The sequence below is a fragment of the Alexandromys fortis genome, unplaced genomic scaffold (genome assembly GCF_014885135.2).
Source record: "Alexandromys fortis isolate MF-2015 unplaced genomic scaffold, M_Fortis_MF-2015_v1.1 scaffold_3, whole genome shotgun sequence".
In the NCBI taxonomy this organism is placed as follows: domain Eukaryota; kingdom Metazoa; phylum Chordata; class Mammalia; order Rodentia; family Cricetidae; genus Alexandromys; species Alexandromys fortis.
In genome coordinates, this window is record NW_026067909.1 from 20,197,822 (window position 1) to 20,215,206 (window position 17,385).

The 17,385-nt window shown below is 40.4% G+C and overlaps 1 protein-coding gene across 1 annotated transcript; it reads right to left on the bottom strand.

Annotated features, from left to right (window-relative positions):
• Positions 1–1,991: 1,991 nt before the first annotated feature.
• Positions 1,992–14,017, bottom strand: Ms4a3 (membrane spanning 4-domains A3). Its single transcript, XM_050137567.1, has 7 exons — positions 13,945–14,017; positions 12,512–12,734; positions 11,544–11,681; positions 8,823–8,879; positions 4,980–5,138; positions 3,610–3,711; positions 1,992–2,260 (listed from the first exon to the last, which is right to left on the bottom strand). Exons 2-7 carry the CDS (start codon positions 12,659–12,661, stop codon positions 2,177–2,179), a joined length of 690 nt encoding a protein of 229 aa, XP_049993524.1. The 5' UTR covers positions 12,662–12,734; positions 13,945–14,017; the 3' UTR covers positions 1,992–2,176.
• Between the last annotated feature and the right edge of the window lie 3,368 nt (positions 14,018–17,385).

Sequence of the window (17,385 nt, forward strand, 5' to 3'; positions counted from 1 at the left end):
TGTTTGTAATAGCCAGAACCTGGAAACAACCTAGATGCCCTTCAATTGAAGAATGGATGAAGAAAGTATGGAATATATACATATTAGAGTACTACTCAGCAGTAAAAAAACAAGGACTTCTTGAAGTTTGCAGGCAAATGGATGGAAATAGAAAACACTATCCTGAGTGAGGTAAGCCAGACCCAAAAAGAGGAACATGGGATGTACTCACTCATATTTGGTTTCTAGCCATAAATAAAGGGCATTGAGCCTATAATTCGTGATCATTGGTGTTTTTTATCTTAACCATTCTGACTGGTATAAGATGGTGTCTCAGAGTCATTTTGATATGCATTTCCCTGATGGCTAAGGATGTTGAACATGTCCTTAAGCATTTTTTAGCCATTTGAGACTCTTCTGTCGGAAATTCTCTGTTTAGATTTCTACCCAATTTTTAAATTAGATTGTTTGGTATTTTGATATCTGATTTCCTTATATATGTTGGTGTTCAGTCCCCTGTATGTTGTGGGGTTGATGAAGATCTTTTCCCATTCAGTAGGTTGCCTTTTTGCCATGACTGCTTTCTTAAGTTAAGCATTCTCCCTCTATGATGCTAAAATATTACATTTGAATGTTTAACCAAGTCTATTTTTTATTTCTGCTATATTTCAGAACTTTTAAGCAATTTTTCATCCTATATGGCTTTTTTTTTTATCAAAAGTTCAGCTTACAGTGAGAGGGGTTGTCTGCTGGCCTCCTACACTTACATCATGAACTCAAGAGACAGACTCTAGACACAAATTCCAGGAGTGGTTAAGTTAAAGTCAACTTCTGTTTTCTGAATTTCTCTTGTGTGGCCTTCAGCTTAATCATTCAGCAACCTTTAGTCATTATCTCCTAAGGGCTTCTACTTCCAGTTATATTTGAGTTACATATTTTATGAGAAAGCTATAAAGCCTCTTTCTTAGTGGAGATGTCTCCACACTAGAGTCAAGTCAATGTCTGTGGAGATGTCATGGACCAACACAATCATCAAAGTAAATATCTAAATAGAGTTAGATCATTCAGGGCGTGTCCCTGGACTTCAGAGTGAGGTCAGTTCCACCCAAAACTGAAAGTTACTGTCAATTCAGGTTGTAGGGAATGCTGGCGAGGCAACTGCAGTGTTCTTGTACATTGTTAATATGTTCTGATAAGGGATTCTTGAAGATATATTCAAATAAAAGGAAGTAGATTATCTGTAACATATTAAAGCAGAATTGATGAAAAATGGCCAAACAGCTGTAGTGACACATCTGAATTTGAACCCCCCAGATCTGCCAATTTGTCCTTTCTTTTCATGTCTCTACTTTATAGTTTCCCAAGGTCCTTTGAAGAACAAAAGTTTCTAATTCAAGTCTCCATTGTGTTGGGACATGTGTAACTTCTAGAAACTGATAGAAATAGAGTCTGAAGATTTGAGCTTCAAGTACAGTAAAGCATAAATTAATCACAATGTTTCTTTTTTTGTTTTTGTTTTTACTTGCTAGACTGTAATACTGATGTCAGCCAAAATCAAGAGCACTTTTTTCTGTGCTGAAACCGATCTGGCTCATCCCCCTTCCCATGAGGTGGCTGCAGTTGAGATTTTATGGAAAATACCCACAATAGGGATTGAAATTGTAATCTCGGCAGTTTTGAGGAGGACTGTGAGTAAAAAATATCAAATTGAGTATGCTTGCACATGCCTCTAATTCTGAAAGTTGGGAGGTGAAAATAGGAAAATAAATTCAAAGTCAGATTTGGCTTTATAAGTTAGAAGCCAGCCTACAGGATGTGAGACACTGTGAAGAAAGAGAGAGACAGAGGGGGGAAGGGATGGAGGGAGAAAGGAAGAAAGGGAAAAAGAAAATTAAGTATTAAATAATCTTCCATCCTTAAATCTCACAAAGCAGTAGAATAGGAGAAAAAGAAAAAGGATTGAGTTTCTGGTATCAGCTTTGGAAGAATGACCATAGGAGCTGCAAATCAAAGAATGTCTAAGGAAATACATTTATTCATAAAGATCTAGAACATGCCATAGTGAATTTACAGAGATGGCAGACAGGATTGGGACAGGTGCCCAGCTTTCTCATGGATCGTGCCATGACAGAAAGATTGCATTTCGTCTGCTCATTCTCTCCTGGGTTCTCAAGTGAAGCTCTCAGTCTTTGGTGATTTAAGGCTGAGTGCTCAGGTTCTCCGAATCACTTCCATCAGGAGCTATTCCCGATTCCGCAGAATTAGGAGGTGAAGAAACTGCCTAGAAAATGAGACATCGGTTCTCAAGAAGTGGGTCATCATCTCCCCTCTCCACTCCATCCCTTCTCAAAGTCATCATGATCACTATCACAGATCCAAAGATATTCCTTCACTGGTGATTATCCTATTAAACACTGAAGGATGATTATATCCATATGGATCAGGAGACAATGAAAACATTTTTAGCTTCATTTATATAAGTTGCTGCTACATATATGAGGTTCCAGAACTGAATATGGAGATTGTGCAGGGAAAGTCAATAAAAATCAAATGTATAACCTTCCCAAGGTGTTTCTGGCCTTGCTTGCCCGTTTTGAGTTGTATTGCCTTCACTGAAGGCTTGGTTCTGACTTGGTATGGCTGCTGCCACACCACAAAATGCCAGTGGGTGCTGCTCAGATCGAATACCCTTTGTATGTTGTGAATGGCAGCAACCTCTTTTATAAAAGCATAGTAGTGTAATTACAGAAACCAAATACCTGTAATATTTTTCTACTATTCTTCCTTAGCACATAAGCAACAAATTAGCACATATTTGGGTTGTTTCATGATAAACTGTTTGGTTTTAAAATTTACTGTTTGAATTGTTGACATGTTTCATGAAACATTGTTGAATGAACTTTGACTCAGGATTAGGCTAGAATTTCCAGCAGTTTTCGGAGTGGCCGTAAACATAGTAAACACATGTCTGTCACTTTGTACTATATGTACTCTTCTCGGCCTTGAGAATAATAAAATCAGAGCATTAATCAACTCTCAGAAACAAGATAATCTCCATCCTGCAGTATCCAATATATAGCCAAGGTTTAATTATTATGGAAAAATAATCATGCACATTTATTTCATTAATATGCAAGTTTGTGTTGGTCTTTAATAAGTGGTAAAATTACATACCAACTAATTGTTTTAAATAAATTTCTTTATTATTCATATCCGTAAATGTTTTGTCTAAATACCTATTTTATATTCCTATATATGTAAGGCTGTGTAAAACTTTCTTGGGCAAAAAATATTGAAAGTGGAAAATTTTAAGAAACTAAATTAGACAATCTAAATATCCAGAAAGAATATGTGGCTATCCTGAGTTATACAACGCAAAAGTAAAAATTTATAATAAAATAATTTAAATTAGTTTAACTGCATTAAAATGTATATTAATATATTGCTTACATTTTCAAATCTGAATCATTTCCAACCTTACTCCATCTCATGCTTTGATCTAGTAAGTAATTCCCAGAAGCCCACAAGTCATTACCATATAAAAGTTTCCCATTCTGAAAACCAGAACTAGCTTCATACATTGTGGGATTTGCAGATAATAGAACTTGCTCCTCATTTCCACAAACTCACCTCTCTTAAACCACAGACATTTCCTAGGCACCACATGACTGCAATGGAAATGGTCACAGCCAGCTCCAGCAGGGTAAGGATCAGCATCAGAGACACCAGGCCCTAGGCAAAGGATGCCTCAGGTCAAAGCAGTGGAAACATTCAGTGGGAAAAATTTGTCAGCGGGAAAACAGACTACACAACCTCAGCAGGAAACAAGGTGAGACACAAATTAGACAGAAGGTGCAGACACACAAATTGTGAAGAAGGGATCCACTATTCATCCAAAATCATGAAAACATCCTTCTGGGTGAAAGATATATGTTATTTCTAGATCAGCCTATGTGAATCAGTCAAGGGGAGAAGGAATCAAAGGAGAAAAGTTCTGACACTATCACTAACACTTACCAACATAAAAAGTTACATAAATTAATACACAGTTTAGAAAAATGAACAAAAAATGATCCCTTTGTGATTCCGCCAACAGGCTTTCAGAGGGGACGGGTAGGCATTTATATTAGAGTCACAGACCAAAATACAATGCTGGAGAACCATAACACATTACTGCAAAAGTTACCTTTCCATTATTGCTGAGCACCTAGAGAAAATATGTAATCAAATTTCTATGGAAGGAAAAAGACCATTTAATCTGGAAAAATTGACACAGATAAATACAAATTTAGGTGACTGAAAATGTAATAAAGGACTAGAGAGATAGTTCAGCAGGCAAGAGCATCTGCCACTCTTGCAATGGACCTGGGTTCAGTTCCCAGTACCAATATGGTTTGTCACAACTATCTGTAACCTTAGTTCCAGGAGATCTAATATCCTCTTCTGACTTCCTCAAGAACCAGGTATGCACATAGTGTACATAGATACATAATATGAGGAACACAGGCGACATAGTCACGAATACAATCTAGTCCATATATATATACATGGACATATATATGTATAGACATATATATGTATATATATGGATATAGCCCGGATGATAGAGTGTGTACCTTATATGCACAAACATTCTAAATGGCAGAATAAGCTGTGTGTCTCTGAAGTTTGTCATCAAACAAAGGTATGTGAAACAAATTGTTTAATGTATTCTCTCTGGAGAGTATAATAAATAGTAGTAATAATAATACAACATGATAGCTAAGCACTGTTTTCATTACTTACCAAATATTAACACATTGAATTTTATACCAATCCATTAGATGGGAGCTACCTGTTATTATCTTCACTTCAAAGACAAGAAAGTTAAAATATAGGCAGATTGTAGTCTATATAACTATTTAACTAGTAAAGAGCAAAATCAACATTCTATACAACATACTGCTTTTCTGTATATTTTGAATGGCTTGAAATATGTTATTAGCAGCTTTAAAACATACATCTGATGAGGAACCCAGGTAAATGCATAAGTCAGGTGACGGTGAAGACTGGCAGCCCTTGAGTGCCTGGGAATTGAGTGCCAGGTGTACAGAGAGGAAAGCAGTTCCAACAAATGCAATGGTCGCACTGGCAATGTTCATCCCAAAACTGTTTTGCATCTAAAACAAACAAAAAAGTCCATTAATGTATGTAGAACATGATTTAACACCTTAGCAACATTCCATTTAAAGAGGTATTTATTTGCACACCTAACAGCATTCTAGATGCATTGCAAGCACCCATAAGCAAAGATTCCTCCATGGTGCAATCCAGCAAAGAAAGACAAAGAAGAGGCTGATGTACACAGCTCAGTTGGTAAAATGCTTGCCTAATGTATAAAAGCCCTGGAATCAATCTTTAGTATTGTATAAACTGGGTGTCTTTGAGGATGCTTGTAATTCCAGAGATTAAGAGATTAAAATTCAAAGCTATCTTGTAATATATGAGACCCTATCTCAATTTAGATAAGACTCCAAGAATAGTGGAGAGGGTGCCTGAACTGGCCTTCCCCTGTAATCAGATTGGTGACTACCCTGTCATCACAGAGCCTTCATCCAGTAATTGATGGAACCAGATGCAGAGATCCACAACCAAAGACCAGGCCATGTTCTGGGAATCCAGTTGAAGAGAGGAGGGAGGAAATAGATGACCAAGGGGGTTGGGGGGGGCATCAAGATCATGAAGGGGAAATCTAGAAACAGTTGAACCAAACTTGTGGGAACTCATGACTGACAGCTGTAGAACCTCCAAGGGACTAAACTAGGCCCTCTGCATGTGAGAGACAGTAGTGTAGCTTGGTCCATCTAAGGAGCCTCTGGCAGTAGGACCAGGATCTATCCCTGGTGCATGAATTAGCTTGTTGGAGCCCATTCCATATAGTGGAAAGCCCTGCTCTGCCTTAATGTAGGAGGAGGAACTTGGTCCTACCTCAACTTAATGTGCCAGGCTTTGTTGACTACCCATGGGAGGCCTTACCCTTCGAGGGGAGTGGATGGAGAGTGGGCTGAGGGGAAGGCATGGTGGGAGGAAGGAGGAGTGGAAGGGATAACTGTGGTTAGGATGTAAAGTGAAATTTTTAAAAAATTAAAAAAATAAACACAAAGCAATTTATGTTTAAAAGAAACTGAAAGATTAGTGGGTTAAAACTAAGAAATATGTTGACTAAAATGCTAGGAAAATGGCCCAGAAAGAGAGCAAAAATTTCTCTAGAAGAAACAAAAAGAGGAATACACAAGATAATTTGTTGAGCTAAGAAATACTTTAGTTGGCAAAAAAGTGGCTGGGGGGGAGGGGAGAACTTTCACTGAAAATGACCCTTGAGTATTTCTTGGAGAAGTGAGGTTTTCACAGGACAAAAACTTAGAATGGAAAAAACATGTTGCTAAAGTTCATATTCTATTTTTTTAAAAGCATGCTGGTGATTCCAGGAATTCTAAGCACTTTGACCCATCATTGAGACAGAATTCAGAAACAAAGGAAGCAGAGCAAGGAAACGAGTTTCCGGAGCATCAGACGGCCATGTTTAGATATTCTATTCTCTGAAAACACAAACGGAAGGGCAGAACTAGATCATCACCACGCAGCTACAATTCCCTCACAGCCATAGATAGACCCGAGATTCCACACCATAAATGAGGAAAACAGCCCATGTGTGTAAATGTTTTTAACATCAATGAAAACTCAGTATAAAGAGGTGTCATTATGAGCTGAGATGATTGTAATCCCATTTTCCAATCAATTTCTAAGATCATCACAGGCAAATTTAAGAATATTGAAATGTAAGGCAGTTTAGTAAGTTTCACTCTGAAGAGATGTCATGTTCTTGTTTATCTCCAATATGCTTACAAAATAAAGAAGAAAATAACACTAAAAAAGGAAAACAATAAATACACTGCCATGTAAATTATGCCATATATTTTTAAGCAACTAAGTATCGAGGCTGATAGAATGCCACAGCAATAATGGAATTCTAGAAAAGGGGGTGGAGTTTGTGACATTCAGTAGTAATAACTTGTAGAAACAGGAATAAATAACTGAGCATTTCCCCAGATGGTCCAGGAGATGTCTGGGTAAAGAAGACAGTTCAAAGTCCCTGAGGCCACAGTGTCCCCAGAAAGCAAGGATGCCAAGGTAAATAAGATTAGGAAAATAAATCAGAATTTACAGAGAGATATATTATATAAAGCCCTGCAACTTATGGGGGAAAGTTTTTAGTTCTAATTCTGAGAAAAATGCAAAATTGTTGAAGGGTTTTGAGCAAAGAGGCAACAGATCAATAGCCTAAAAAGTGTCACTTTGTCTTAATTAAGAACAGGAAAATGAGGTTCACAAATGGAAGCAGAAAGCCCACTTAGGAGGCTACAGAGAATGCCATGAGAAGAAAGATGAGTAAAGGCCAAACACAAGCTTGAATATGAAAACCATTTGATTCGCTGAAATACTGGCTTCAGGAATGTGAAAAGAGAAATTGGCATATATTCATATTCTTAGTCTAAGAATCTGAAAGGATGGAGTTTCCATCAGCTTACATGAAGATGCAATCTCACAGGACAGGTTTGAGGAATAGTAGAAGTTGGGTTTGGGACCTTTTAGACTTATAACTAGAAGCAAAATTAATGATTCAGTTTGATGCTCAGGAGAAAAATCTTGTCAAAAATATACATTTAAGGAGTGTGACCTAGTCTACAGAGTGAGTTCCAGGACAGCTGAGGATACATTGTTGTTAGAGGCTGTTTGTTTGTTTCCTGGCTACCCAGACTCCCAAAATAATCACACAGAAACTATACTATTAAAATCACTGCTTGACCAATCACTTAAGAAGCATATTGTTAGCTAGTTCCTATATCTTTGGTTAACCCATTTCCATTAATCTGTGTATCACCATGTGACTGTGGCTTACCAGGTAAAGTTCCATCCAGAGTCTGTCTCTGGTGGGGCTACATGGCTTCTCACGACTCAGCCTTCTTTCTCCCAGCATTCAGTTTAGTCCCCTCCCCCACCGCCTAGCTCTACTCTGCCCTATTATAGCTAGCTTCTTTATTCATTAACCAATAAAAGCAACACATATACAGAAGGACTTTCTACACCATTTCCCCTTTTCTGTTTAAATAAAAAGGAAGGCTTTAACTTTAACATGGTAAAATTACATATAACAAAACAGCTATCAAGCAATAATTACAATTACAATATTTATATCTACTTAATCTTTTATCATAACTAACAAAAACTATATCTATTCTTCAACTCCATCAAAGACTCCAGAAGGATATAATATTACCTAAGTAAACAGAAAGTGCATTGTAGGCAACTTCCAAAACTCTAGACTTGACAGAGACATCTCCTGCCTGGACAGCCATCCAAAGTTCTTGTCTTAAAAAAAAAGAAGAAAGAAAGAAAGAAAGAAAGAAAGAAAGAAAGAAAGAAAGAAAGAAAGAAAGAAAGAAAGAAAGAAAGAAAGAAACAGAAGGATAGAAATTTTGCTTCTAATTTTGGAAGGTACTAGTTAAAGAACATTCACTAAAAATAATTTGTTAAGCCTGACAACACACAAAAATTAAGAAGCCAGCTTCTAAGCTTCAGATTCACTCAGTATTCATAATAACAATCCCAGACATGAGTATTCATGGTTTATCTGATTTCCTTTATTATCTACCACCGAATGCTTAAAGAAAATTGATTTTCTTGTGCATTAAATGAGACTTGGTTCCTCAGCTGGATTCACCAACCTCTGCCTTCTTACTGGTGGTAGGTGATTTATTTCTGCTCCTCAGGTCATATAGAAAAGGGGAAGCATTGACTCTTACCAGCATCCTTGTAGGCTTTCTCCCTGCGGCAACCGTCAAGGATCCTGAGCAGATAAACTGTTTAAAACAGAAAGTAAGACAGATAAAGGGACTGTGTGGTCTTCACCACTTTCTCCTCCGCATTCCCTCAACAGGAGTTACTAAATCTTGGAGAACAAAGGCTTGTTGAATAAAATTCAACTATTGAATTCTGAAAGTCAACAAAATGATTTCTAATGATATTCTGCTACACTCATAGATTAATGCCTAGTACAACTGTCATCAAGGAGGTGTCACCCAGCAACTGATGGGAGCAGATGCAAAGACCCAGAGCCAAACACGGGCAGGCCCTGGGAAACCCCACAGAAGAGGGAAAAGGATTGTAGGAGCCAGAGGGGTCAGGGACACCAGGAAAACATGTCCCTCAGAATCAACTATGCAGGGCTTATAGGGGCTCAGAGAGATTGAAGCAGCAATCACAGAGCCTGTATGGGTCTGAGCTGGATCCTCTGCATATATATTATGGTTGTGTAGCTTGGTATTCTTGTGGGCCTCCTAACAGTGGGAATGAGGGTTGTCTCTGACTCTTTAGTCTGAGCCTGGGATCCTTTTTCTCCTATCAGAATGCCTCATCAGCCCTGATATGATGGTTTGTACCTAGTCTTATTGTAACTTTTTTATGGCATGCTCAGTTGGATTTCCCTGGGAAGTCTGCTCTCTTTTAAAGGGAAATGGAGGCAAAGTGAATCTGAGGGGTGGGATGGGGATGTCTGGGAGAAATGGAGGAAGGAGAAACTGTGGTTGGTATACAGTGTAAGAGAGAATTAAAAAGAAAATGCAAGAGCAGGCTTTGTGTTTCCTGCCTCAGATAATAAAGAGATTATCACAGGCCTTCCCTCTGTTGTGCTTTGTGAAAGCGCACCTTTGTTTTCAATGCCAGCTGCATCTCCTGGGTAGACTAAGTGTTTCTTCCCCTCAGCTTCCTTTCCCACCTGATATCATATCCCCATGTTAACATCACTTGCTAACAGCTGCGGTACAAAAATGAACGATATGAAAAAGGAGTATGTGTTTGCCCAGGATATGGAAAGCATCCAAATTAACAATACATAGCTATTGTTTAATTCCAGAGGTCCCAAAAGAAGATTCGTTTGCTATTTCTGATAGCCTTCTAAGGAAACTGAGGGCAGAAGTTCACATTTAATCTCTAAAACCACATCCTTGATAGGATTACGAAAGGTGAAGCAATAGAAAGGACTGTATAGGGGACACACAGTAGGCATGTTCACCATACACACAGTAGGCATGTTCACCATACACACAGTAGGCATGTTCACCATACACACAGTAGGCATGTTCACCATACACAGAGTAGGCATGTTCACTGTGGGGAGGGCTTGGAAGGGAGTTGATGACTACAGGCAAAGGCAGAAAGGGAGAATGGGTCATATACCTTGGACTTGCCCTGAAATGCTTTAGAGCCAGAGAGAAGCTTCTAGAATTGGAATCAATGATCCAATCTTCTGGCGATGCTGAGGTGGATGGGACACTGGCTCCCTGATCCCGTCCTTTTTCACATTTTATTGTATGTGTGAGTGTTTTGCCTGCACATATGTGTAGTGCCTGTGGAGGTCAGAATAGGACATCAAATCTAGAATTGGAGTTACAGATGTGAGTCCTGGGAATCAAAGCTGGATCTTCTGGGGGGAAATCCAATGCTTTTAACTGCTAAGCCAGTCTCTTGTTCCCCTTCCAGTTTAAAACAAACTAATCACACTTTCTGAGAAAATAAAACTCAATGTCTGTGGAACGTCTGGAATTCTTTCTTTTTTTTTCTAAAATTCAGAGCAGAAATTCTTCACTTGGGTTGTCAAGATTTATTACGTAGAGCAATTCAGGAATATTTCAAAATTTAGCTCTTTCATCAAAATTTTTTTTCTTAACTCTCTCACAATTTTGGGGATACCAAATCCCCAGTACATGCTACACACAGTGAACTGAAAATGTACACAGTCTTCTATCAGACTGAGAACTGACAGCAGCCCACAACCGACTTTCATGATACAGGCATTCTGTTGTTGTCTTTTGTCCCTACTCATGCCCTTAAAACCGGGTTTTTTTTTTTTTCATTTCTTGGTCTCCATTCTAGTTTCCCAACTTATGTGCGCGCGCGCACACACACACACACACACACACACAGAGAGAGAGAGAGAGAGAGAGAGAGAGAGAGAGAGAGAGAGAGAGAGAGAGACACACACATTTAGGTACATATAAAAACAATCTAAAATCTAGGCACTCTGCACAAAAGTGAAAACATACAGTTTTTGTGTTCCTGAGTCTATAAAGCTTCAAAGCTGTAGAATTAGGGATTGTGTGTGTTGTGTGTGTGTGTGTGTGCATGCATGCATGCATATCCAAGAACTCTAAGTCCCACCCAAGAGATGGAACTGGCATGTCTATCATGCCCATCAATAAATGAGTGGATAAATAAAATGTGTCAATATGCACAATGGAATTTTATTGAGCCATAACTTGCATAGGAAAATGGATGGAACTGGAAATTATTATATGAAGTGAAGTGGTTCCTATAATTAGAAAGAAAGAGGATTTTGCCTACTTTTGTCAGAAATTACAAACAAAACCACAGCTGGTGATCTTCAAGGAGCATTTTGATACTGCAGCACCCTAGCAGTGCTGGGTGAGAGATGGTTTGTGGCGGGGGGGGGGAGGATGAATACTCACAAACACAGCACCCCAGAGTGGATAGCCTGTGTAGAAGGTGAAGAAGAAGAAATGCTGGAAATGATGAGACAAATGCTGTAAACAACTCAATAAAACACCCAGAGCCAGAATCAGTATTGCATTCAGGATCTGGATAGCCTGGAAAAAGAAGAAAAAAAGATAAAAGACATAATACTATTTTTATTTTCCTCAGAATGGAGGAAATATCATGACTTGAAATGGTTAAAATGCTAAGCCTGAATTAACTGAGCAAAATCTCATTCTAAAAAGGTTTTGTTTAGGATTATAATAGGACAAAGGTAAACAGCTGTTATATTTTTATTTTTTTTATTTAAAATATAGAATATGACCATTCACTGCTATCATAGGCGTGCAAACCCAGCCACTTGGGAGAATAAGGCAGAAACATCTATCTAAGCTACAGAATGAGTTCAAGTCCAACCTGTGTGATTTAGTAAGACCCCACCTTTAAAAAGCACAAAGGGATGGATCTAGGGCTCAATAATATTTTCCTGACAGGCATGAGGACCTGGGTCCCATCCACAGGACCACGGGGAAGGAAAAGAGGGAAGGGGGATGGAAGGGGAGGAAAGGAAAGGGAAGGAAATGAGAGGAAAGAAAAGGGGAGGAGAAGGGAGGGGAAGAGAAGGGAGAGGAGGGGAGGAGAAGAGAGGGGAGGGGAGGGGATGGGAGGAAAGCAAGGGGAACTTCACAGAACTCCACCTCCTGACAGGAGCCCTCAGAAAACACCAAGAAACAAGAAAGAGCCTTAGAACAAACTCTCCAGAGTTTGCTAGGACCATATACCCTAGGAGAGACTGATTCTCCATTTCTACTCCTCGGGTCTCCATGGCCCCCACCTTGTCTTTAATGACTTGGTGAAAAATAACTGAGAAATTTTGGAGGGAATCCATATAGCCTTTTGCTCCTTCTTATATAAACCTACTTTGTGGCCAAGGCTGACTTACCCCGAGGGCTTGCAGTACTCCTCTCTGAACATCCTGTGATCCATCCAGGAGATGATAACCAGAACCATCAGTCTCCTCTCTGTGACTGCCTGGCGAGGTACCACGTGCTGAGGTCCCCAGTCCTGTATGATCGAATTCCTGGGAAGCCATTGGGGGCTGCTTGTCGCTGGCACGGGAAAGGACCCGAAAGCTTGGTGCTTCCTTCTATTGCTTCCTAACAACACTGTTTAGGGTAGCAGAAGAGTTCGGTTTTGTTCATTCATCAAGATTACTCTCCTGAATGACAGGACTGACACCTGCCCCATCCCTTTCTACCCTAGAACTGCTTCCTCTTAGAGCAAAGCCTTCCTCCCTGCTACACCTTGGCCTGAACAGCACCTCTCTTTCACCAAATCAAACTCCAGCCCATGAGTCAAACTTTCAAGATACTTTTAGTCCTGGTCCAGTCTGAACGATGAACCCTTTCTGCCTGCTCCCGGGATCCCCTGAGCACCCCTTTAACAGTCCCTCAGTCTGAGCTTCCATTTTCAAGGTGCTCGTTTGTATCTCTGTGTGTGCTCATCATCTTTGTTCTAATGCCCCACTTTCTCACAGTTGGTACCCAGCTAACACATTTCAGAAGAAGCCATGTCTAAGGATAACAATCAAAAATTCAACAGCAGGCACGGGGTCTTTTCATGCTGCAAACACCACAGAAAGGAGGGAAGGAAACGGAGTCTGATTTTTTTTTTTTTAGAAAGAATCAAAGATGAGCTTCCACCTTCAGATAAAGTACCATGTTGTATAAAATATGATCAGCGAGTTTTTAAAAAAAAAAAAACACAAGGAAATGTAGGCTTGCTAACATCATATTAAGTAGCTCACCTCCCAGCCCTGAGTAGCAGAATTTCTGGGGATTTTATTCATGTCAGTTCCCAAGACTTCCACTGGAGTGGGTATTGGCATTATGACCCCTTCCATCCTATAGATTAGATGAGGAATCTAAGAAACAGAGCCTGAAATAACATCCCTAAGTCCACCCGGCAGGGATCAAAAATGGCCTCTAGTTATCACAATACTCTTTCTCTGAGCATGTACAGGAGCTGTCTCACTAAACCTCATTCATAGTTCAGGAATGTCCTCACACAACCAGAACAGGCCACCAAACTCAGAGGCAACCTCTTAATATAGCAAAGTGTGTGTGTGTGCCTGCCTGCCTGCCTGTCTGTCCATGCCTACCTTTCCCAAATAAATAGCTATATTATGCCAAAAATAATGGCACTAGGGTAACATCTACATTCTAAGGGCAGCCATCCATACAGCTAAAATTTCCAAACCTCTACTGAGCAACCAAATAGGAAACTTTTAGGCATTCCAAGAGGGCCTCAGGGAAGCACCTTTAGTAGAAAAATGGAAAGGGGGATTCCTACGGAGAAGAAACCTGTAGGGTTTACCTTGGAGGCTTCAGGCTTTGATAGACTCCGTTCTCTGCAAGTCCATCTCCTCACAGGAGAGAAGAGTCTGTCCCCCAGAACCAGCAGTTTCTTCTTCCTGGCATCTAACGAATCTCTTCCTTGTGCAATACCTCAGCAGATCCAGTGGAAGGGTTTTTGCTGGCTGCCTGGAAGGTGTGCTAATCATACCCATGTCTGAGGGCACTGGCAACCCATCCACTTCCCCCAAGGCTTACCCATAAAGAAGGAAGCTGGCAACGGGAGCCACCACCTTCTCGCTCTAAGATGTTGCTTCACGCATTATTGGGGCAAGAAACAGAAGCAGAAAATATGGGTGAGTTAGTAAGAAGGTACTGTGGAATGGGGGAAGAATAGGTCTAGCTATGCAATGAAAGGTGAAGCCAGGAAGAACAAATAGTGTTGGAAGAAGTAAAACACCAGGGCCATAGGGGACTGTGCTCATATATGCCCTGGTGCTGTGACTAAAATTGTTTTACCCGCGTGATAATGCTTAATCCTCTTGGGCCAAGCAAGGTTAGTTCATTCGTCATAAATCAAAACAATGGTTATTTAAATATATTCTGGTTGCTATATATCAACTGCTGCTTGCTGTGCAACTTGCTTTACGTACATCTCTTTCTTCCATCCTCAGGATAACCCATGGCCCAGATAACATTACTAAGTCATTGTGATGGAAGATAAAACTGGCGTAAAAACATAGCCAGAGTCCCTCCCATTTAACCGGCTCTGTCAGTCCATTGCCTGATGATATAAGAGAACGCTCCTGACAGGGTGAGTTATAAAGTTTATTTACCTCATGATCATAGAATTGGACATTTGGCACCTGCTGAGGGGGCCTTCATGCCATGTCATGGTATAGTAACAAGGCACACCATGTGAAAAGAAACAGAGGGTGGATGATCAAAATCAGTCATCTAAGGTCACCTGAGAAATGAAATATAACTGAGTATTTCTGTGAGTTTCCATAGAAGCTTAACTTGGGAGATGAATCCCAAATATGGGACTCAACATCCCAGGGTCTGAGGCCGTGGGCTGGATGAAAAGAAGAAAGCTAACATTCATCTCTTGCCGCTTCCTGACTGCAGAGAGTGACCAGCCTGCTGTCACAGCGAGGGCAGCCCTCGTCACCACACCTACTTGGCATTTGACCTTCAAATCGTGAGTAGAACTGAAACTTTACTTTCCTAAGTTGTTTTTGTCTGGTGTTTTGTCACGACAATAAGAAAACATAACAGACAGTCCAAACCCCATCCTCTAGGATGAGCCTACTTCTGCCTATACCTCATTCCCATGATACTGATGATAATCCATGCCTCACGTTCTGGAAGGGCTAGGGTGAATGATGGCCCTCCGATGCCTTGCCTTGCCCCATTGTATCCCTTTGGGGGATCATCTGAGGCTTTAGACTGGGGATATGAGGCCAGCAGACGCTCGGCGGAAGCTCTGCAGCCAAGGCTGACACCGGAGCCCAGAGCCAAGCGCAGGGACAGCTGGAAGAGTAAACCTAGACAGAGGTCACAAGGAACTGGTAGGAAGGATAGTGGCAAGTGTCATAACCCATCCCCACCTCTACTCCTGCTATATCGCCCACAACCACCCATGCACTGTTTTAGCAAAAACCATTGCAGATGGAATATCACAAAAGAAAGAAATGGAAAGAACATGACTTAAGGAAAGAAGAAAGAAACCTACGGAAGTGCAATAAAATAGATCTAAGATTTTTCTTTGAATTTAGAGCTGAAAAGTCATAAAAGGAACTTGAGGGTTAGTGCCTCATTTGTAACCTGAAAATTAGAGCACCTACTTCAGCAAACGGTAAAAAGTTCAAAGGACAGAATGCATGTAAAACTTTTAAGTCAGAAGAAGTGCCTTTTTTAAAAATTGGTTTTTATTGAGCTCTACACTTTTCTCTGCTCACCTCCCTTCCTCTCCCCTCCCCCCTTCAACCCTCCCCCAAGGTCCCCATGCTCCCAATTTACTCAGGACATCTTGTCTTTTTCTACTTCCCATGTAGATTAGATTTATGTATGTCTCTCTTAGGGTCCTCATCGTTGTCTAAGTTCTCTGGGATTGTGACATATAGGCTGATTTTCTTTGCTTTATGTTTAAAAACCACTTATGAGTACATATGATAATTGTCTTTCTGTGTCTGGGTTACCTCACTCAAAATGATGTTTTCTAGCTCCATCCATTTGCCTGCAAAATTCAAGATGTCATTAATTTTTTCTGCTGTGTAGTACTCCATTTTGTAAATGTATCACATTTTCCTTATCCATTCTTCGTTCAACGGGCATTTAGGTTGTTTGCAGGTTCAGGTTATGACAAACAATGCTGCTATGAACATAGTTGAGCACATGTCCTTGTGGCACGATTGAGCATCCTTTGGATATATACCCCAAAGTGGTATTACTGGGTCTTCAGGAAGGTTGTTTTTGGAGAAATCGCCACACTGACATCCAAAGGGGCTGTACCAGCTTGCATTCCTGCCTGCAATACAGAAATGTTCCCTTTTCCCCAGAACCTCTCCAGCATAAGTTGTCAGTGTTTTTTATCTTGGTCATTATGAAGTGACATTCTACAGATCAAAATCAGCATCTTTGAAGGCTTTAAACCAGCACATTTTTTAATAGGAAAACCACGGCTGTGATAACTAAAGAAGGTTAAATAGGTAGTGAGATGAAGGAAACTGGATGTGTTCCTGGCTTATCCCTAAATGTCAATGTACATTTAAGACACAATTCTCCCTAGCCTCAGTCTAACCGGCTGGACTGTGAGCCTGAGTATCGGGATAAGACAGTTTAGAATCATATTCCTGAAGGCCAGCTGTTCCAGCACTGTTCATCTTATACCCTAAGAATGCTGATGGGGAAAAAGCCTGCATTTCCTTGTCTATTGGTCAGTTTTCCTACTGCCATATTAAACAACAAGAAACATACTTGAAGGAAAGAAGACATATTTTGTCTCACGATTTCAGAGGCATCACCCTATAGTCACCTGCTTCTGTGCTTATGGTCTCCTGCACTGAGGGCAGGCTCTCTGTCCATGCCTGCCAACTTCGGTGAACTGTTCCTGTTGAATTAGGAGTGGCGGGGAGAGCTGCGTCCCCGGCACCCGGCCGCCCGCATGGCTAGCTTATGCCCGAAATAATTACACGGAAACTGTATTCTTTCAAACACTGCCTGGCCCGGCTAGGTCCAGCTTCTTATTGGCTAGCTCTTACATATTGTTCTAACCCATTTCTAATATTCTGTGTAGCCCATGAGCTGGCTTACCAGGGAGGATCTTAACCTGCGTCTGTCTGGAGTGGGAGAATCATGGCGACTCCTCAACTCAGCTTCTTTTTCCCAGCATTCTCTTCTGTCTACTCCGCCTACCTAATTTTCTGTCCTATGAGGGCCGAGGCAGTTTCTTTATTATTAA

Coding starts and splice junctions, on each gene's coding strand:
- Ms4a3 (XM_050137567.1), bottom strand. CDS start 12,661: ATGGCTTCCCAGGAATTCGATCATACAGGACTGGGGACCTCAGCACGT. Junction 3,712..4,979: donor ACCTGGGTTCCTCATCAGAT/GTATGTTTTAAA, acceptor TCCTTTGCCTAG/GGCCTGGTGTCTCTGATGCT. Junction 2,261..3,609: donor ATGTCTGTGGTTTAAGAGAG/GTGAGTTTGTGG, acceptor CTCATTTTCTAG/GCAGTTTCTTCACCTCCTAA.